The sequence below is a fragment of the Nyctereutes procyonoides genome, unplaced genomic scaffold (genome assembly GCF_905146905.1).
Source record: "Nyctereutes procyonoides isolate TBG_1078 unplaced genomic scaffold, NYPRO_anot_genome, whole genome shotgun sequence".
NCBI classification, from domain to species: Eukaryota; Metazoa; Chordata; class Mammalia; order Carnivora; family Canidae; genus Nyctereutes; species Nyctereutes procyonoides.
The window spans coordinates 20,383,110-20,406,322 of NW_026575046.1; the positions used below are offsets into that span (position 1 = coordinate 20,383,110).

Consider the following 23,213-nt stretch of genomic DNA (forward strand, 5'->3'; position numbering starts at 1 on the left):
AGAGTTTTATATCTAAGTTTATAGAAGGCAATATATAATTATGCAGAACTCTAATAAATGTTTTTAAAATTAGAAAGCCTGAAGGAATGCCTGGGTGGCTCAGTGGTTGAGCATCTGCCTTCAGCTCAGGGCATGATCCCAGCTCCAGAGATCAAGTCCCCCACTGGGCTCCCTGGGAGGAACCTGCTTCCCCCTCTGCCTGTGTCTCTGCTTCTCTCTCTGTCTCTCATTAAAAAAAAAAAAAAAAAAAAAAAAAACTTAAAAAATTAGAAAGCCTGAAAATAAAGCACTCAATTTATAAGTCTAGAACTAGTATGACATTAAATGGAAGCTAGATAAGAAAAAGGACATTAATAAATTACAGATTTCCTTTTTTAAAGAATTTTTTATATATTTATTTGAAAGGGGGGGGAATGAGAGGAGAGAGGGAGAAGCAGACTCCCCTCCGAGCAGTGAGCCTGATGACATGGGGCTCAGAGGGCTTGATCCTAGGACCCTGAGATCATGACCCGAACTAAAGGTCGCTGCTTCACAGACTGAGCCACTCAGACACCAGATGTACAGATTTCTTAAAGTACACTTGACTAACTTTAAAGTAGGCAAATTTCTTATAAGTCTAATTAAAAGAGAAGACCGAATATGCATTTACAGAATTAGCAATAAAAAGTAGATATAGTAACAGTTTTTAAGGATATTAAAGAAGTTAAAACAAGAATATTGCACAGTGCTCTGAACAAATAAATGCGACAATCCAAAAGATATGCTTGCTAGCAAAATAAAAATGAACAAAACTGCCACAAAAAAGGTCACAAAATCTGAGGTGACCAATAAGCATAAAAATATCTTACAGATTGTTAAAAATTGATCATTTGTATTAAAAAATAACATCTATCAATATCTAATTTAAATGACATTAACAAGTTAAAGATGAACTGTGTGATTAAATCAGTAAACACACTGAATAAAATTCAACAGCCATTCACTTTTAAAACTATAAATAAAAGGAAACTTCTAAAACAGTATAAAGGGCATTCAGTATAAACAGTATAAAAATAGAAAGAGCAAGCATAATATTAAAAGTGAAAATTCTAAATGAATTCTTATCGAAATCAAGAAAATCCTCAATCATTACTACTTACTTATATTGTTTTGGATATTATGTTAAAGAAAATAAAGTAAGTGATATGCACTTTAGAAAAGAAAAACATTTTATAGATAAGAACACTGCATAGAATATCTACGAAAATACTAAAATAATTATACTAGCTAATAAGAGAATTTTAAAAGTTAATAAATACAAGATAAATATACAAAACCAATAGTTTTCCTTTATATTAGCAAGACCACTTAGAAACTGAAATGAAATATCTAGCTGGACACACTGGAAAAAGCTGAAAAATAATTAGGAATAAAGGTAATGAATGAGGTAAAATGAAACCCGAATAAATGACAAAATACACCATATTCCTGGACCAGAAGACTTAACTATTATACATCTGTCAGTTATTTCTGAATCAACATATTTAATATTTAGTGCACAAAAGGTTTTACACAGTACCATCACTCACTCTGTTTTTACCATATTCACCACAGAAATAAGATTCTTCTTAAGGAGAAGGTTGTACTAAGTTTGCTTAGTACTCTACCCAAAGTGGTTAATATACCTAATACAACAAACAACTCCTAATAAATTTGTTGAATAAAACCCATCTCATTTACCACATTTTAAAAATAAGAGCTGAGGTCTAGTGATGTCTGGGTGGCTCAGTGGTTTAGCGTCTGCCTTAGGCTCAGGGTGTGATCCTGGAGTCCCAGGATCGAGTCCCACATCAGGCTCCCTGCATGGAGCCTGCTTCTCCCTCTGCCTATGTCTCTGCCTCTCTCTCTCTGTCCTTCATGAATGAATAAATAAAGTTAAATAAAATAAAAAAATTTTTAAAAAAGAGCTGAGGTCTACAAAGGTTAAATAACTCCACAGATAGAGAAATACTTCAAAGTGTACTTGAAAGGAAAATGGGAGGCTCTTTGTATTGACATGTTATTTTTCAAAAGTAAACTTTTCCTCATAATGGAAACAATATTCCTATTGTATTACAAAACAGGAGAGATGAGTTCCAGGATTTCCTGAGTTACTAACTAGTTTTGTGACCTCAGTCGGGTCACCATTTTTCTGGATTCAAGTTTTCCATCAATAAAATTAGGGTGCTGTATAGCTGGATAATATTAAAATTATATCCTTAACTCCTTCCTGTTAATGGGATAACAGATTTGTGGCTTATAAAAGGAACTCTTCAGAGGTAATACTAAAACATTAAGGTGTAGGATCATATATGTGGTATTTACCTCAATATAATCTGGAGAGAAGGGGCAAGTGAACAGGAATATAGATGAAACAAAACTGGCCATGAATGGATAATTGTGTAAACTGGATGCATACATTTTATTATTCTATATTTGTATATATTTGAAATTTTCTCTAATAAAACTTTTTATTGTTAATAAAAGTGCTGATCAAAAATGATCTCTAAACCAAAAGAGTAAAGCAAGAAGTAAAGATTTCATCAACTAAAAATGCCAAATCCAGTTATTTCATAAAACTTAGTCTTCAAGATTCATTAGCCTTTAGTGACAGGGTCATGTCTTCAGCCCTTTAGTTTTATTTCCTGCTAAGTTATATCGGCAGCACCATTATTTATGAAATTATTAATAAATGGTTTTCTGAGAGATTTCATCTAGCATTTGTAATGTTCCTCCCTTTCTTTTAAGTGGGTTGTTTAATGAAACAGGCTGTTGCAGTCATACAAATACATCACTAATGAAAGGGATAATAATTGCATATATCAAACTCACTCACTGCTCATTCTTTCTGTAAAGAGAAGGAGAAAGGAGGGAGGAGGAGGGGAGGGAGGAGGAGGACTACGAAGGAGAAGATGAAGAAGACAGTGACCAAACTCCCAGTCTTTGCACAGCAGTCTGTCTTCTAACTCCAGAGAAAATGGAAGGTATATGATCAAAGAAATTCTTACAATAGCTGCTGGGAGGCCAGGTAGCACTATGGCTTGGAATCAATCAGATTTCTAGCTCACCTTTTTTTCAGCTTCTGGTTCGAATACATGAGTTCCAATACACAGCTGAAGTTCTTAGAACTAAGCAGTTGTTCACAAACACATCATACACAACATAGCAAGGAGGGAAAGAATTCCTTTCCTCCAGAGCCCAAAAAGACTCAGATAGCAAATAAAAGACAACATTTCTTTAAGATCACTGAAAATTGAGATTTCCAAAAAGAAAAGTTTACACATTCTCATGTCCCTTTACCTACTTAGAAGATTAACACTGGTGGGGACCTAGGCTGAGTGAGCCTGACTTGCCAATGAATTTGCTATTGTTCCTTCCTGATCTTAATTTTTTTAAACTTCCATTTAGGATTCCCCTTTGCAATAATTCCCATATTTTTAGTTATGTTTCAATGTTTCCCATTTAACAAATATTAAAAGTTAACATTATTTTTGAAAATCCTGGTAGAAGACTTGAACTCTTCCAAAGAACTCTTCAATTGGTAAATTAAAACAAAATGGTAAATAAAATGGATAGAATACTTCATACATGAGGTTTTTATATGATTAGGCAGTGAAGACTTTAGAATTTGAGAGTGCGAACTTTAAAAAATGATTAAGACGCAGAAAAAAGAACATGCAAATGGTCAATCAGCACATTTCAAAACTCCAGCTTGAACTAATATCACATATATAGCCCATATCCTTCCAATTGCAATAGAAGTTTTGTTCCACACAATGAAACAAAAATTTATCAAGCTTCCAGAAATGCTGTAAGAATATTTATTTATTTTGCAGGTAGTTTTATTTCTACCATGAAAGGCATTAATCAAACACTTCCCAAAAGAACACTGTGGTGCAATACAAAATAAATAAGAGCAAAGGAAACTATGGTTAAATCCCTGTTTCATAACTGGGTTACATATATAAACTTGAATAGTTAACTCCTGATATATCTCTTCACCTATAACAGCAATGGTTATATTTAACTCACAACATTCTATTAAATGACAATAAATATACAAATAAATAATACCTGGCCAATGGCATGTGCTCAATAGCTATTAGTTCCTTCCTTGTAAAAATATTAGACTTATAATTTAGCTGTGGCTTTTGAGCGTTAATCATAGCTTTTAATCATCAACACACAGTATCCTCCATGTAAGAGGAAAATTCCTTATAAAACTAATGTATAAATATGTTAGTCTATAAATATACTTTTAGCCCAAAAATGTTAGATGTAAATAATAAAACTAAGGATTAATTTTCAAGATGTTTTCCAGATAGTCACAGATAGAAGCATTTTTGAATAACTAAATATAGTATCCAAGTAAAGAGCAATAATAAACAGCTTATGTTTCTAATAAATTTCACAAATATTAACTTGTCTTTTAAAAAATGTATGCTCATTTGTTAAATTGCTGTACAGGAAGGAATCATTCTTTGCTCTTGGAAATTTTGCAAACATTAAATCGGTCTCTAAATTGGCACAGCAAGTAAAGTTCTGTCCATTGGGTCAGAGCAATTTTTCTTTTTTTTTTTTTTTTGACACTCCTTCCTCTCTCCCCCTCCTCTTCCTCCTCTTCTCTCACCCCCCCGCCCCTACCTTCCCCCACCCCCCGGCAAACTAGGGGTTGGTGCAGCTTTTGGTTGGTGCACATAAACAGTGTTGGGCTAGGTTCTTCCATGGTCCTCTCTTCTGTCTAGGACAGCTGGGAATCAGAATAGGCTGAGGGATCGTCCTGATGTACAGGAACCAGAGATAGGAACTTTGGTTATCTTGCTTTTGATGAATGTACAAGTACTATAGCTAGGAGATAACCTGCATGTGAGGTAGATCTCAGAAGCAGAATTTATAGAGAAAATGGTCCAAAACAAGCTCCAAGACGCAGAACGCTTGGCAAAATCAGAGTTCAGTAAGCGTAGAGGATTGTGTGTGGAGGATCTGGAAGAAAAGCATGCTTTGGTCCTACTCCCTTGGTCCCAGCAACTAAGGAGAGGGCTAAGTGTATGCGTGCCCTTCGCTCAACCCACAGCACAGCCTGGATGACAACTCCAGAGGATCCCACCTCTAGAAGAGGAGTCTGGACACAACTGGGGAATGGTGACTTCTACCTGAGGAAGCTGAAGTGACCATTTGGGAGAAGTAACTACACTACTGCTATGGAAAATGAACAAGAAACATGTGATCCTTCCCAGGTATGAGTCATAAGAAGGCCTGTCTAAAGATGCTCTAACATTTTCTCAATGGGATGCCTCACAAATGAGAACCTATGTGTGAAGTGGACCACAATAAAACTGGGAGCTGCAGGAGAAGCACTCAGCCATTGTTCTCCAGGACAGATGCTGCAGAAGGGGCCCAGATGGGGGGGCCCAAAGACCCCCCACAAAGAAAAATGATCCACTTTCTCTGAAAGGACCAGAGAGCAGGGAACCAGCTCATAGCATTACCAACCATGTAAGAACTTTCCCGCCCTATTTCTTTGCCTTCTCATTCTCCTGATTTTTACCCAGGTAGGTGCAGAACAGTGAACTGGGGGGAGCAGGTGAATGAAGGAAAAAGCAGGTCACCACACAAAACCTTTCCCAAATGCAGCCAGCCAGCCTTGCCTCTAGTTGGGGAGCCATAGGAAGGGGAGATACATTGCTTTTAAATATGTGGAAGCAACGTTCACTTTTTTTTTTAAGAGAGAAAGCACAAACTGGGGGAGGGGCAGAGGGCAAGGGATAAGCAGACTCCCTACTGATCAGGGAGCCCGAAGCGGGGGCTTGATCCCAGGACCCCAGGATCATGATCTGAGCTGAAGGCAGATGCTTAACCAACTGAACCACCAGGCATCTTTTTTTTTTTTTTTTTTTTGGTTCAGTGAAATCATTATAGGTTGAAAAAAATCAGCACTCATCTGTTTAGTGTACACAAAGGACACTAACTAGATCTTTTAAGAAAATATTAGGAAACTGGACTCTTTAAGTCTTGAATCAAAGTGGAGTTTGTAAATTAAAGTGACCCAGTGATAGTTATTATATTATCAGAGAATGAGCTGAAATGTCACACAGAAGAAGAGCTTCCCTAACTAAAATAAAGACACCATGGGAGATAAAAATAGTTGTGTTTTTATTTTATCCCACAGGTAGAGCTTGTTCAACATACCGGATACAGAAAATACACACACACATGCTTGTTACAGTGGTCTGTAAAGAGACATTCACTACACTGAGAATAATCACCATGAATGTGATCTTTAAAATGACCAAAGACAGCAGCACTGAACAATACTTGGTAAGAGATAATAACTGCTAAAAGCCAAAAGGAAGGCCCCCAGAACAAAAGAGAAGAGGTTAAATGTGCAGTAAGGCAGCAGAGTAAGGCACTGCTGGCTCTTTAGACATCCTAGATGGCAGTTTAAAGAAATGCAAAATAAATAAAAAGATAAAACAGCAGCACTGGTAACAGAATGAAAACATTCTGAGTATGAATTGGGATAATTCTTCTGTACAGTAATTAATTAGGCATCAAAAACCCTAAAAAATTGACCAACATATACTTCTTCTAGGGATTTGTACTAAGAAAATCATCCAAGAAATGTATGAAGATATAAGTTATAAGTTCAAAAATATTATTAATGGTATTGAATAAAGGAAAAAGTAGCTTTCAGATAGGAGAAAACAGGCAGTACAGAACTGTCATCTCTGAGAGAAGGAAAACCAATGGAGTGAGCCTGTACATGCCTCAGCCTACTGCCTGGAAGAAAGAATCCAGTGCAGGGAGGGGAACTCAGGCAGGACCCAGTAGTCCTGCTGGGTTCAGAGAGACCAAATCAACTAGAATTTGACTAGATATCTCAAAATACCAAAACAGAGGTTGCTATACAGAAGGAGAGCTCACAAGATTTGCAAAGGATTTACCTCAAGTCTTTGGCAGAGTACCGATGTGCATATACACACGAGAAGAAATTATTTAAGGCCTAGAAAAGAGCCACTAGGAGGTATTAACTAAAAAAAAAAAAAGTCCAGGATTCACAGAGGTCTGGAAACAATACATATTCCTACTAACTGGAGGGGAAAGGCCTCATAATACATGGGACATCAGGTACAGTGCTCAAAAGGAAATCACGTTAGTAGTGGTGCTAACTCCACTGAAACTAAAGGCTTCTCTCAACTAACATTAACAAAGTTGAAAAACAAATATTGAAAGAATCAACCTGAGTGACATCTATAAGATTTGCACTGTTAGAAACATCAAAGGAGATCCTTCAAGGAGAAGGGTAATATCATCAGATGGCAATCAGGATCAATGTCAAGGAGAAGGGCAGGAAAGAGCAAAAATATTAGGAATATATAACTTTTATATATGAAGTATACTATATAATAAAAACATACAACACATACATTTTTTCATATTTTCAATCTCTTTAAAAGAGCTGATGGTTTATTTATTATTACTTTTTTATAAATTTATTTTTTATTGGTGTTCAATTTGCCAACATATAGAATAACACCCAGTAAGAGCTGATGGTTTAGAGCAAAAATAGTAACAAAGCATCACAGGGTTTAAAACAAATGCAGAATAAAATGTACGACAGCAGCAAAACAGGAAGAGAAGTTCACAGTTATATTGTTCATACATTAATTGTAAAGTGATAAGGTATTACTAAGACTGTGATAAATAAAAAGTATGTAATACAGATAAAATAAATAAAACCCTTCAGGAACCACTAGAAAAAAATAAGAAAAATAAGTCAATAATGAAGATAAAATGGAATCATAAAAAAATGTTTCACTGACTCCCCCAATAATAGCGGGAAAAAAAGTCATATGCGCAAATGGCAAAAAAAAAAAAAAATCACATGGTGATAGATTTAAGCTCTACCATGTTGACAATCACATAAATGTAAATGGTCTAAACCTCCAATTAGTCAGAGGTTGTAAGACTTCTATAAGTCTGAAGAAAGACTTAACTATGTATTAACTACAAAACTCACTTAAATATAAAGACATAAATAAGTTGCAGGTAGAAGAATGGAAAAAAATACCGTATGGAGTTACTATATTAATATCACAATAGACTTCAGAATACAAAATATTACCAGAAATAACGTGGGATATAGTGGTTAATTTGTTAAAAGAGTATAACCACCTTAACTGTGTACTCCTACAACCAATAATGGAGCTCTAAAATATACAAAGCCAAAAGATAATGCAACTCAAAATAGAAATTGCCAAATGCAGAATTATAGCTAAGATTTCATTACTCCTTTCTCAATAACTGATAGGACATAGAAAACTTGAATGCTATCTACCTACTTGATCTGAGTTATAGGACACTCAACCCAACAAGAGCAAAATACACATTCTTTTCCAATGCAGTTGGAACAAGTCACTCAGACTATATCCTAGGCCATAACAAATTTCAAACTCAAAATGACTGAAACTACATAAAATTATGTTCTCTGACTTCGAGAGAACTAAAAGAAATTAACAGTTATGTGGGAAAATCACCAAATATCTGGAAATGAAATGACATACTCCCAAATAACCACTAAGTCACAGAAAAAAAAATAAAAAGGGAGATCAGTAAATATTTTGAAGAGAAAATGAAAACACAATATGTAAAAATTTGCAGGGTGTGACTAATAAAGCACATAGAGAGAAATTTATACCATTACATGCTTATATTAGAAAAGAAACTTTTCAAACCAATGATCTAAGGCAGGAGTTGGCAAACTTTTCTATAAAGTGTTAAATGGTAAATATCTTAGGTTTTATGGTCCATACAGTCTCTTGTTCCAACTACTCAACTTTGCTGTTGCAGCATAAAAGCAGCTATTGGTAATGTATAAATGAATGGATGGGGCTGTGTTTCAGTAAAACTTTATTTCCAAAAGAGGCAGTGGGTCACGTACAGCACATGGGCCATATGTGCTGACCCCTGCTAGAACATCAGCTCCGTAAGTACAAAGAATTTCATTTGTTGTTAACTGCTGCATCTTTAAGAGGCAAGAACAGTACATGGCCCTTAATACATGCCTAATAAATATTTGTTGAATGAACTAATGCAATCCCCAGAACAAGCATATGAGTTAAACACTATCATTTTGTAAATGAGTATACCAAAATAAAATCACCTGCCCTACCACTAATAGGTGACAGAACCAGTATTTTGCAGTCTAACTCCAAAGTTCTACACTTTCCACTACAATTACACTATGGTAAAAGTATTACCAAATAAGCGTAAAAGCATAATACCATATATACATATTTTCTCCACCATTTTCCTTACCTATGGTTTACAGAACAAGACAAATATGTTAAATCTATCTCTATATCTGTAGGTTTTTACCTTTATCTATAGTTTAATCTTTATATTTCTATATTTATATCATCTATAGATTTAATATTTAGACTATAGTTGATGCAATTAAACCACTAGATTAAATCTTTTAATTTTTAAAATTTTCCCAGCTTTACTGAGATATCATTAACATCATTTAAATCTTGAACACAAACCTCCTTAGTGTACAAACAGAAGACTAGAGAGTTAGCTTTATTTTAAAAAGACACAACTAGAATACCAAACCAATATTATGCACTCATACATGTAGCATACATGAGTACATCAATTTGTACTTCTTCTTTTAAAAGGCACAAAGAAATTTTTAAAATGTGAGGGAAAAACAAACACAATACATCCTGTCTTCCTTTGCCTTAAGACTCCCTCATTTCAATTCTCCCCACATAAAAAGAGCAAGCCCTTGGCTATTGTGTCACTCCCCATAGCAGCCCTGTCCAGCAGGCCACAGTTGCATGCTTTCAATAACCAGCTTCCATTGCTGTTCATGCACATCTGCTTCCCTTCACAAGTCAATAATCTATGGCAGCTGTTTTCCAAAAATAGGCATTAGGAAAGCCAGAACAGTTCTGAATGCAGATTCAATGGGCCCACACATCTGTCCACATTTTTGTAGCTTGCCTGGGGTTTTACCATCATCACGATAATCAGAGAACTTGAAGGAGCCAACTACTATTTTGTCACATTTTCTCTCTTCAGATGCTCAGGGCAGAATTTTAAAAAATCTGTGTATAGAAGACTAACACTGCATACAAAGAAGCTATTAAAGGATAAGACAAATAGTATCCATACCATTCACCTGCCTTAAAAGCTTAATGTTTATTGTAATCTGACATTGTGATGATTGATGGAGATGCCATGATGCAGAGAAACTCAAGGCTTTACAACCATTGAAAGATTATTCAACTCAGCAAAAAGATAAAAGTAAATGAAAAATGATATAATAAAGCCGAACTTTTCAGCTTCTTAACTGCCAGATCTTGCAATAAAAATATATCTACATTTTAATAATCAACATAAATCTTTGGGACAAATAGAAATAGACTGCTCACTGAAACTTTAAAGAGGACAGGCTATATCCTACCCATAACCAATAAGAGCAAGAAATGTATCCTCAAAGGGTTTAATTTTTGGTACTTGAATATGAACTCAGGATAAGCAGTCTGTACTAGCTTCCGCAAAACACAGTCTTGCTTATGCCAGTGTACTTTAGGGCAAATATTCTCTTTAACGTTAAGCAATAGAGCACTGAAGAAGAAAAAAATAATAGCCACTATATCTATGCAGTGCTTTTAGTGGCCACTTTCATTTTCTTTTCAATTAATCCTGACAAAAACGTACTCTGGATTGTATGATTTGTTAGGGAGAGAACTGAAATTCAAATCAAATTTATTACAAACTGAAGCTCATGGTCTGGACTCTTAAGCTATTCTGCATTCAAAAGAGTCAAAATAAACACTATGCATCACATATGAAGAATACAAAAGTGATTATCAGTTACTAAAGGAACAAAATAAAATCTCATCAGCAATGATACTACCAGGGTGCCTGAGTGGCTTACTCGGTTAAGCAAACAACTTTTGGTTTTGGCACAGGTCATGAGCTTAGATTTGTGAGATCGAGCCCCATGTTGGTTTCTGAGCTAGGTAGGCTGGAGCCTGTAAAAGATTCTCTCTCTCCCCCTCCCTCTGCGCCCACCCCTGCCCTCTGCTCACATTCTCTCTCTCACAAAAACAAAAACCAAAAAAAAAAGAAAGAAAGAAAAGAAATGACACTATCAACTTCTACTACCCAAAAGAGTGGAAACAGACACAAGAATACATTTCATGCTTCGTTTTTGTTCCTTTAGACCTCCAGAGTTCTCCATCACTGCCCTATTAGGTCCAGTCATTTGGAAATGCATGAGTTCTTAGAGTATTAAGAAGAGTATAAAGTAACAAACACTGATATTTTAATCACTCACAGGATATGTAAAAATGTGATATATACTGAAAAATCTTTCCTTCATAGGGCAACTACAGAATGCATACTCTGAGTGCTTCTAGCCTCCCCATGTGCTAAACTATAATATAAACAAAACATACACTGACTTTTTAAAGATGCCCATGTTCCCTGAAGGCAAAATGTGTTGAACATTATTCTGCTCCATACTCATGACCACTGTGCAAATTGATTTCAAAACTTGTTAACAGTCCAGAGAAATAGGCATATTTAAATCTCCATTGTTTCTGTTCATAGTAACTAATTCTATTCCCTTTTCTGCCAGGTACCCCCAACTTCTCCTTCTTAAATAATAACAAGCCATTTATTTAGTTTGAAGTAGGCATCAACCTCTATACATCATATACAAAGTGTTAAGTACTTTGTATACATTATATCATTTACTCCTTTATGTAATCTTATAAAGTAGGTAGTATTCTATCATTCCCATTTTACAGATGAAGAAAAGCAGGCAATGCCTCAGTTACACTGCTAGTGAGTGACAAAAATTGGGTTTCAACCCACATCTGTCTCACTACAGGGCCCTTGCTCTTCACCACTAGGCTATGAGAGCCAGACAGGACACCTGAAATCATCTAGTCTCAATTCCTCATTTTATAGATAAGGATGGTTTAACATGAAGAATTTAAGTGACATGTTCAACATCACACCTTGGTTACTGCATAGAGTCAGGGCTAGAATGCAGGGCTTACATTTTTACACTCTTTCTACTACTCCATATGGCCTTTTTTTAGATTTTAAAAATAAAAATATATTCTCATTATCTACACAAATAAGTATTCCCATAAACTGTCAATCTGATTCACTGTACAACATTCAGGAGATTTTCCCTGATGTCAACTCTTAATGGCTGATTTAGAATGATGAATATTTTTAAACTAAAATAACAATATATTCCATAATTTACTAAGGTTCTTATTATTTTAATGGTTCAATCATATTTCTCCCTTACACTTTATTATTTTAAGTAAACTTTATTCCCAGTGTGGGGCTTGAACTCACAACCCCAAGATCAAGAGTAGCATGCTCTACCAACTAAGACAGCCAGGTGCCCCTTTTCTTTATGTTTTAAATGTGATTTTTGATTATTCTTTAATATTCTGGTTCTCAAACTTGGCTATATAATCACCAAGGTTGCTTTTAAAATGGCCAGTGCCTAGGCTACATCCCATATTAGTTAAATTGGAAACTCTGGGAGCATAATATTTTTTAAAACTGTCAAGTGATTCTAATATGCAATGAAGTTTGAGAACCAGGACTTTAATCATTATTCAAACTTTAAAATAATATTTAATGGTATATAAGATCAAAAGAGCTAAACACAATCTAACACTGTCATCAAACATATTAATCTACCTTCCCCAAGAAATTACTAGAGAAAAAATCTAAGATTTCAGAAAAACTCTCAAATCATAGAACACAAGTATCAGTTATTTAAACAAATTCCTTTTGGCTGACAATACAGAAAAACCACACAAATCCTTACGTACACACAAAGTATAACCTGAGTTACCAACCAAAATGAGCTCATAATCACGGACATGAATTATTTCTTGTTGCCATACACATATCACAAAGCAACAACCTGGAACATAACAAAACACACTCATAAATTAAGTCTACTGATTATAGTCCTTCTTCCAAAGCTGATTCTAAGTGGTTTTTCCTTGATTTAGGCTGTTAGTAAATGAAAATTGTTTGCATTTCACAAGCATGTTTAAACACCATAAGATTTGTATTCCATTACAGGAGACAATGTGATTGATTACTTATGAGGTAAGACAATGTGAATGATTATTTATGATCGACCGATCAAGAGAGGTTTTTAATCACCATAAGAAAATATAGAATTAACATAAAATTAATGAACTTAATTGTTCTTTCTAATTATAAAAATTTAGCTATAACAAATATTGGTATTTCTTATTTTTATCAGAATTAACCCACTTATTCTTAATCTTCCCCAGTTCTCTGTTCCTCATGGAAAATTAGGTTTTGGCCCCGTTCTTACCTTTTTAGTCGCAACTAGACAGTAAATAAGCAAAGTTAAATAGTTCTCAGTAGCTGCTTTACCAAAATTTGACTAAAATATTAAATGTCACTATTAAAATATGTCCTTATTTTTACATTATATTGTAGAACAATATAGCACAGCAATGCAACAAGATTTTTCTTAAAACATAATTATGGCAACCCAGGCACAACTCCAAAGAAAAATGTTCACTTACAGGTATCATCCAGTTAGCGAGGTCACCATATCTGGAAACCTGCATTGCTCCGAGCATTGTTAGATTGACATGCCCCCTGAGAGAGAAAAAGGAAATATAAAGCAAACTTCACAAGCTTTATGTCCCATTTGCTTGAAATTGCCAGCAATTAAAATAATTCTATACCCTCCAAAATAAATTTGCTTTCTCCCACCAACACCTATTTCCAAATCAATCAGCTCAAGCTGATATAGAGAAATAACCATTAAGAGTTCTTTAAAAAAAAATTATAGCCTAAATAGTCTCCAAAAACAAATTAAAAACAGGTGTACACAGTGCATTTGTTTCCTTCCGTGAGGGGAATGTGGCTTGATTTGAAGGGAAACGCTAGCTAGAAAATGAAAACACAATTTTGTAGGAAATGTTGGGATCCTCAGAAAGAACTTTAAAAATGTTGACTTTGGTATTCTCAGCACATAGATATAGATTCCATTTGGGGGGTTCTTTTAATAACTGTGAGCTCAATGTTCCAATTCCCAACATTCAATGTGAATAATTTCACATCTTGGTGCAGCTGAATGAGCTATGACCATTTTCTGGCTGGGAGATGTGGTTACGTTTTGGAGCCTTGCTAACACGTTCAGGGGATGACTCAGTTCATTCCATGCCATGTGGAACACGAGGGGCTCCGTTGTCACATACCCTCTAATCATCGCAAATGATTCATCGCTGGAGAAGTAAGAGGCTCCTGGAAGAACAGTAACTGTTTCCTTGCCTAAACACACATACATAAGAAAGGAAACAAAGGAAAGAAAAAGCTATTAGATTTCTAAGAGTAGAAATCATGCAGAGAGAGGTCTCTACCTTCTCTGTTTCCTAAAGAACTAAGGCCTCTTTAACCAAACCACAGTGTCAATGGGGGCACGGGGGACACAGTGGGCACTGCTGCCTATGAAGAGGAGTACTTTGTCAGTGGCATTGTTCAGATTTGCCCCTGCATGGTGATAACAGAAAGAAAACCAACTTTAATTTTATTATTGTTTCTGAAATTCTCTACAGATAAAGCACCCCCTGTTGCCTCTAAATATTCCTACCTGCCCCCAGCCCCATTCCCTCCACAATTCCCTGCTAAATGCTGATGAGAGTGAGGGAAAAGGAGTCCCTGGGATGCACCTGTCAGGATCAAGTGCTGCTGTAAGTCACTGGAGCAAAGAGATTATGGAAAAAGCAGGAAGAAACCCAACTCTGAAGGGAAGGACACAAATATCTGCTCCTCAGATACTTCTTAGAAATCAAGAAATAATCTAGAAAGTGAGGTGCCCCTTATTTCCTTAGTATCATTAGGTCTGAATCTCTTCTTTTTTTTTCTCTCTCTCTGCCTTATGTTTCCTTTCTTGCTCCTATAAGTTTCTCATAAAAATCATAGGACTTTGATGAGATCAGGGAATAGCACCCTAATACTGCCTCACATATTTAATGGTAACTTCCAAGAGGTCCTCTTGGGAAAACCTCTTCCAAAACTTATAGTTCAGAATGAAAGTTCGGAGCTGAACAGGATCTTCAGGGTCATCCAGTCCCCAAACAACCAATCATATCACCTGACATATATTTCAGCTGCTTTCTTTTTGTGATCCATTTTCTGTGTGTACACTGCCTAGCAGGAAGCTTCTGATCTTAACTAGAAAAATGCTCACATGCTACTTTGGCAAATAGAAGTCAATTGTATGAGAACACTCCATGCATTACCCCAGTGTAATAAAGCAGTCAACAAGAAGGGGAAGAAAAGTTATGATTCCAGGTTTGGAACAGAGAAAAGCTCCCAGATACAACAGGACCAGAGTGGTCAGACCATGCATGCCCAGGTGTGCAACACAGCTGTTCGCTCCGCTTCTCAAGCCTTGCCTGAAAGCTAAATTCTATCAATATTCCTCTCCATTTGAGCACAAGTAGAGAGAAAGAGGCTATTTATATATCATGCTGAAATATTTATTCCCCAAAGGGGTTTGATTCTAAATAGGGGAAACATTTTCACATCTTTCAAAGTACTATAAAGATGAAAGGCTTGGAAAATACTTTCTGCTGTGGTCAGTAGGGGCTTTTAAGAAGCACATAAGATTTGGAGGATTAAATTAAATAATGCAGGCATAGCACCTGGCTTAGAGAAAGGACTCCGTAAACACAAGCTTTTATTACTGTCATTTTTATTATTCATCACTCCAAACCTACTTATAAAAGAGACAATGCCATCGCCCCTCTAGGGATAAATACTACAGGACCCAACAACTGGTTTATATGGCAGAGTTATACACCCAGCCTGGGAGCTGGAGGTTTCAGGACAGGCATAATACAACTAATCCTAACACAACTTCCTTATCCAGCAAATTTTGTTCCTTACCGGTCCTGTGAGGTAGATAAGCAAGGAGCAAGAATGTGTAGGACAAAAAAAAAAAAAAAAAAAAAGCAGAGAAACATAAAAATCTCAATTCTTTGTTCTCCATGTGCTAAATCACAATGACTTCCAAAGGGCAATCTCTGCCAGCTGACTGTACATAGAAGGCATTATTTGCCACTCACAGGAAACTTGGAGATCAGTGAGAGAGGTATGACTCTCCCCATGTGATTTATGGAGCATAGTTTTATTTAAGAGCACAGAAAACAACTCTCATAAAAAACAGTTGTCAGGCACCTGCTAATACATTCTGGCATGTTATAAATTACATTCTCTGGAAGCCAAGTTAGTTGTCAGTATTTTTATATATACAATATCTAAGTAAAAATAGATATCCTAAAGTTAAACCCATGTTTTTCGATTACAATGTTCAAATTTGTTAAGAAATAACTGTAATCAACAATCAATATTTTAAAGAAAAAGAACTTTCTTATTTGACTATTCCTGATTGATTTTTGTTTCCTCCAGTTTTTCTCTGTATATGTCTAAATACTTTCACAATATTTTGGCAAAAACAGCTATTTAATTTCATACTTATGGAGTCCTTTGGCTCATGATTTAGCATGTGTCATTCACTCAATATTAAATAAATGCTTCCTATGTGCCTTGAACAGTGTTACAAACCAAACACAGATGACCTAAACCAAAACTTTTCAAACTTTAACATCTATGAGAATTCATGGAGAACAGATCTCTGAGTTGAATTCCCAAAGTTTGTAATTCAATAGGCTTGTGATGGGGCCTGAGAATCTCTATTTCTAATAAGTCCCTGGTGATACTGATGCTGAGGCTGAAGGTCTGGGGACCACACTTTAAGAACCAATGCCCTAAAGTAAAAGGAATATACTATTCAGCTAGATATAAATACACATGAATAATTAGAAGCAAAATGTGAGACACTAGATGCGTTACAGGTTCAAAGGAGGGGCATTTCTGAACCACAAAAGGATCTGGAGAGGACAAATGAACTGGAACTGGAAGAACAGGTATAACACATTTTGATAGGAAATTACTGTCAAGGAGATGGGGATGAAAAAAGAAGGGGACAGAAAAAAAAATCTGGTGACAGGCAGAGGAAGAGCAAAAGCATGGAAGAAGGAAAGCATGAGTCATAATCAGAACAGAACCAGTAGTCCAGGATGGTTGGATACAGAAGTCCTTGAGGGTGTAATGGAAGATGAAGTTGGAGAGGGCAGGTGTGACTATCAGGTAGATTTTGAATGCTATACTGTTTGTACCTTAGTCTGCAGGTCTGTGATTCTTCAGTTGTGGCACAAAGGCCTCTAGAGAAGGCACTACTGACATTTGAAGCTGGAGAACTCTTTGAGGGGGGGGCTGTTCCAGTTATTGTAGGATAACTTAACAGCATCCCTGACCTCTACCTGCTACTTGACAATAACACTCGCAATCAAAAATGTCTCCAGACATTGTCAAATATCCCCAGGGGAGTAAAATCACCCCCACTTACTCACTGAGAACCACTGCCCTTAGAGGCACATGGCAGGGGCCAGGTATATTTATAAGGTTATTCATGAGATTAATGTGGCCATTCTTTCTAAAGCAGTTTCAATTAAAGGTAAGTCATTTAAAACACCATTGGTATAGTAAAAGACAATTAAGAAATGGAGAAAAATGCATACATTAGTATGAAAGCTAAAATGTGAGACTCAGTGGAAATTTCACAATTGCATCGGAATACTGCAAATCCTAACAGGACCTCTGAAAAGCTGCTGTTAAGCACTGCCTTCTACATCTTTGTAAAACTTAGATCAGCAATGGGTATAACTCAATGTGTAGAGGAAAAGGCCAGGATACTGTGTGTGAGTCCAGTCTCTAGCAATGGGATCTTGGGTATATACCATATTATTATTTTGGGCCTCAGTTTCCCAATCTGTGTAAGTTTTCACTTGAGGCTCAAATGGTATAATAAGTATGAAAAAGTATGCTCCAAACCAAATAGTGCCATACGGTGATAATTTATTTCTACATAACCTATGAGATTATTATTTAGAAGGGATACCTAGAAATAGTTATTTTAAAACACTGATTATAGCTAGAAATAGAACTTTTTGTATTCATTCCAAGAAATTTCTATAGAAATCCTTTTAAATTAACACAAACAAGGGGCTAATCTTCCAGGTAACTTACAAATTTGAGGAGTTGAGGAGACTACCAATATATATTCTGGGTTCTTTCACTCAAAGTATTTCCTCCCTAATTTAGGCAGTTCTCCAAAATCCAAAGCAACATAAATCCTGAATAGAACTTTGACCAAAGAGTTAAAATATTAGTAAATGGATTTGTAGCTCAGCTTCCCAAAAAGCAATGAATTATTGTTTAACAAGGCAGTCTAAGGTTACACATGGTATTTGGGGAGTTAAAATATTAAACTAGTGGCTTCAGTAGGATTGAGCTACTTTTAAGCTCGTGGAATCAAAAATGCCTACTGTCCAATAATCATTGAAAAGATTAACTACTTTTCTAAGGAAAGTGGGTTTTATGAACTCAGGCCGAAAATTTGGAAAATGAAGTTATTCATTTTGCAAATAACTCACTAACATCATAAATTAATTAAACCAAGCAGCAAATATTTTCACAGATCAATGAGCTATTGCTAAAGGGTATAGTACAATTAAATTACAGCCTTAGTTAAATGTCATTGCTTTATCACAGTGGGCCTTTCAGGGTTGAGTCATGTTAGCTAATTCAACTATTCAACCAGAAGCGTTTTTACTTCCAAAAATTCTAAGTATCAAACATCAATTCCACATGGCAGCTGGCCTTTATGTTCAGCTAATATTGCTTCTCTTCTGAGATTTACATGTACTACTTTTGAATGTAAAGAGTAATACTTTTGTGGGGGTAGAATGAGGAAGAGTAAAAGAAAGGTAAAGAAAATCATGCTGGAATATAAGAATTCACTTCTTATGAGGAGCCCCAATCTAAGATAATCTTCAGCCCCAACAAGGTGGCAGTGTTGCCTCAAGTATGGGCAGCGATGATGGCCAAAGGATCTGGCCTGTTTTTTTTTTTTTTTCCTCTGGGCTGTTCTTACTACATGCAACTCTATGTCATAGTCAAATAAAAGGCTTAATAATAAAAGGCGAAGCATATAAATGTGCAAATTAGGAAGAGAGACTAGAGTGCCAGTTCAAAAAAAAAAAAACACTATTGTTCACATCACTGGGTTGTACTTAGTGGCAGAATAAATCCTTAAATATCCTTGAACCTTTGAAGGATGCTCTCCTTCAATGATGATGAAGGGACACTAAGTATTGCTCAGAATAAAAATCCCAGTGTGACAGATCTTTTCTTTTGGCCTCTGGATTCACTTGTCATCGTTCTCATCACAAAAAGGCAGACATTTTTCAGCCTGGGTGCCATTATATGTAGCCCCACCTGCAATTTCTCCCCTATCCTAGTCTTCTCTAAGAGATGATCTCTTATGAGCAAACCAGGCAAAGAAGAGACTAGGAAGGCTTCTCTTCCCGCCTGAGTGAAAAACACAATGGAGCACGCTCCGGGAAAAGAATCCGGGAAAAGACAAAGAATCAAGTCCAACTCCTTTCTCTTATTCGGCAAAGAACTAAATTAACAGCAAAGGAAAACACTAGAAAAACATGTGATGAAGGAGTTTACCTGCATTGATTAGATCTGCATCAACTTCATTTTGTAGTGGATACGGACCCTGTCAAAGCACACACCGAATTAGTAAAAGAAGCTTCTCACTGAATTATACACTAAAATCGTAGCATAAATAACTTCTCTAAAAACGTTAGGAAATTCCTATCAAAAGACCTTGAGGTGAACCTTTTAAAAATAATTCCAGTATTTTCATGGCTGTTTCTCATATTGATTAGTCTTTCCTATACTAATAACTGTGATAAATAAAGATTATTTCCTAAAAATAACCAAAGTTCGAAAGAAAATTTGAGCTATTAGAAATATAGGTCAGTAAAACAAAAATTATTTAGTACCTACTATGCAGTCAATGTTACTCATAAATCTTCCTGGTAGTATCAGTGACTATAATAAAAAATGTCTGCCTTATTTGACTAGAAGGACCTAGAGAGGCAAAATTTCATCCTTTAGGTATGCAGTATCTAAAAGTTCTAATTTGGACCTTATCTCTCACAACACCTAAGTTTTGATGCCCATATTTTCCCTTTGCTTGGTTACTCTCAGTTTTGCTTTTTAATTTTGTATGTATTTTTATAAGGCATCTACATTACTTGAATGGGGTGAGTAGTTTCATAACAACATAAGATACAGTAAATGAAACAGGAGGAAATGGAAAAAGGCAGGGGGAAGGCATAAGACAGAACCAAGAGTGAGGAAATCTGAGCTGGGAAATTCTAACATACTTTTAAAAGAAAGACCATGGGCTACCTGGGTGGTTCAGTTGGTTAAGTATCTGCCTTTGGTTCAGGTCATCATCCCAGGGTCCTGGGCTCGAGTTCCAAGTCAGGTTCCCTGCTCAGTAGAGAACCTGCTTCTCCTTCTCCCTCAGCCTCTCTCCCCACTCATGCTCTCTCCCTCTTTCTGCCTCTCTCTTGCTAGTTCTATCTCAAATAAAGAAAATCTTTAAAAAAAAAGAAAAAGAGAGGGAGTCTAAACATTATCATTTAAATAAACTGAAGTAGCAACTAATGTTTTAGGACTATATAAATTTTCCCTTTAGACACTGACCATGGATAATACATATCAACTCATTTCCCTTGTTGAAAATGAGAGAACCAGTCTCTATAATTAATCACATTTTAAAGATATGTGAGTCTTCGACTGCAGTATGAATCTTTTATCCAGACTTATATCAGTTCTATGCTTTTAAGGATGGTCATGATTATTGCCTCAATCAGTATCAACTACATGTTAATGATCCTATTCAGGTTTTATTTTTTAAAAGATTTTATTTATTTATTCACGAGAGACACAGAGGCAGAGACACAGGCAGAGGGAGAAGTAGGTTCCCTGCAGGGTGCCCGATGTGGAACTCCATCCCAGGACCCCGAGATCACGACCTGAGCTGAAGGCAGATGCTCAACCACTGAGACACCCGGATGCCCCTCATTATTTATGTTTTAAAGACTAGATACACACTTTCCCTATATACAACTTTTAATACAATAATAATTAAGATCTACTGAGAATAGATTAGAAATCTTATAAATAGGCCAAACTATAAATAATGTCTGCCAATACTTAATATTACATAAAAAATGTCATTCAGGAAGCAAAAGTATTTCTTATTATTATGGACTGAATTAAAAGTATGTCCAAATTCTATGAGAATGTTGAACTCATCTGCAGGGTTAATCTTGAGGAAGAGAAAAAAAATTTCCCTTTTTAACAACATGGCCTCAAAATAATCAGGTAAGAACTTTTTGAATTAATCAACTGTCAAAAAAGGTCTCATTTCCTCAAGCAAAAACCTTACTTTTCAGTTTCTCATTCAGAGTTTTATCGGTCATTGCTTACTACAGAATTCTTAATAAATTCTGTACGAATGATAACCTTCATTATCCTGTCCAATCACACAAAAGAAAGTTATGTAAACAGGACACCGTGAGGGCTCTGTGAAGCAGGAACACACCGACAAACTGACCCAGGAGGAACAGCCAGAAGGGTCAGACACCTTAAAAATAACGCTGAGAACTTTAACTACTCTCAGAAGATTTTACTATATGGACTATCTCATTTTTCCATCAAGACTGGATAAATAAAACATTAATTTCTGCCTTACCAAACCAAGGATTCCATTTTCACTTTGCAGATGAACTGTGATATTTGGGCTGATATAGTTGCTGGCTAGAAGCGGGATCCCTATGCCCAAATTAGCTGGGGAAAAAAGATGTTAAGGTCCACCGAATAAAAGGTAGAGAGATTATGCCATAAATCTGCCACATGTATAAATCTGAACTTTAAAGGCACTTGTTCTGAATGTAATCATGGAATACATTCTCCCATCACCTTCCAGGTGCTATTTTGTAACCTTTTTTAAAAAGAAAATCCTAATTCCAATAACAATACGCTTTCCTATAAAGATATCAAAGTAGTAGCTTCAGAGGTCATTTTTATTGTAAGACCTATTTTATTTTCATTAATGTGCTTAGCAAATTTGAACTGGTGTATTATGACTTATTATGCCTGACATATTATTAAACATGGCTTGACCTTTGTTTAAAAGTAATTTTCACTATTCAAAACTCCCAACTAAAAATGACAATGATTTAATATTCTCAAAAAGGGCTGTCATTTTTAAATTAAAAAGAAAGTTTCTGACAATACCAAAATGTCTGTCTAAAGCCGTAATGATTCCTTTGGGTCACTGAGATAACATTCATTGGAAACTGAATCTTCTCTAAGATATATAGAAGGAGGAGGAGGTGTCCAAGTTTCAGTGAATATAACTGAGACCATATAAAAAGTAGCTGAGCTAAGTCATCAAAGAGCTGAGAGTTTGATTCTTCTTCCTAAAGTGATTTTTCTGAATGGTGTAGATTTAATCTTGCCTCTCAACACAAGCAGGCTAACTAGATCAGACATACTCACATTGCCTGGAACTGCTGTTCATGCTGTCCACCACCACCTCACACTGCAGTACTCACCAGAACTAGTGCAAAGAATGATGGCGCTCTGATGAGATTCCAGTAACAGTGAGATCTTTATGCATCAGAGCCAGAAAAAATAAAGTTTGTATATGCTGCAATATTATAGACAATGAAGGCTGGCAGGAAGATTCAATTAACCAAGACACTGCCTGAATTCTTTCATCATAATTTTTCCAGTTTGTTAATGCTTTTTAGTGGGTCAAATATCAGGCATAAAGAAGTCTGTGTACTCTGGATTGAAAAAAAAAGTGGGTGGTATGAAAAGACCATTTATATCAACTAGCAAGTATTTTTCATATGCTGTACAAGAACAGTGAATAAAGAACATGTAGAAGCCATTATTATCTATAATCAGTGTTATCATATAGTCAGTGTTTAAATGTTACTGGGAAAACAACTGACTAGGGGTCAGAAGAAAACCCAGGGCCAGCTTTCATGGCTAAGTTAACTTGGTTGATGTTTTATCTTGCAGACACAGGAGCTAAAGAGGAGGTGCTATTATATTCCCCTCTCCATGTGAATTCTCACCATAACACAAGG

The 23,213-nt window shown here is 35.8% G+C and overlaps 1 protein-coding gene across 1 annotated transcript in view; it reads right to left on the reverse strand.

Annotated features, from left to right (window-relative positions):
* Positions 1-23,213, reverse strand: part of OXCT1 (3-oxoacid CoA-transferase 1) — a 124,959-nt gene that overhangs the window by 41,066 nt on the left and 60,680 nt on the right. Inside the window, exons 10-13 of the mRNA XM_055325101.1 lie at positions 21,806-21,900; positions 19,702-19,750; positions 14,316-14,388; positions 13,635-13,710 (exon numbers count right to left, since the gene is read on the reverse strand). Of these exons, the coding sequence (XP_055181076.1) occupies positions 13,635-13,710; positions 14,316-14,388; positions 19,702-19,750; positions 21,806-21,900 (293 nt within the window). The remainder of the gene's footprint in view (positions 1-13,634; positions 13,711-14,315; positions 14,389-19,701; positions 19,751-21,805; positions 21,901-23,213) is intronic.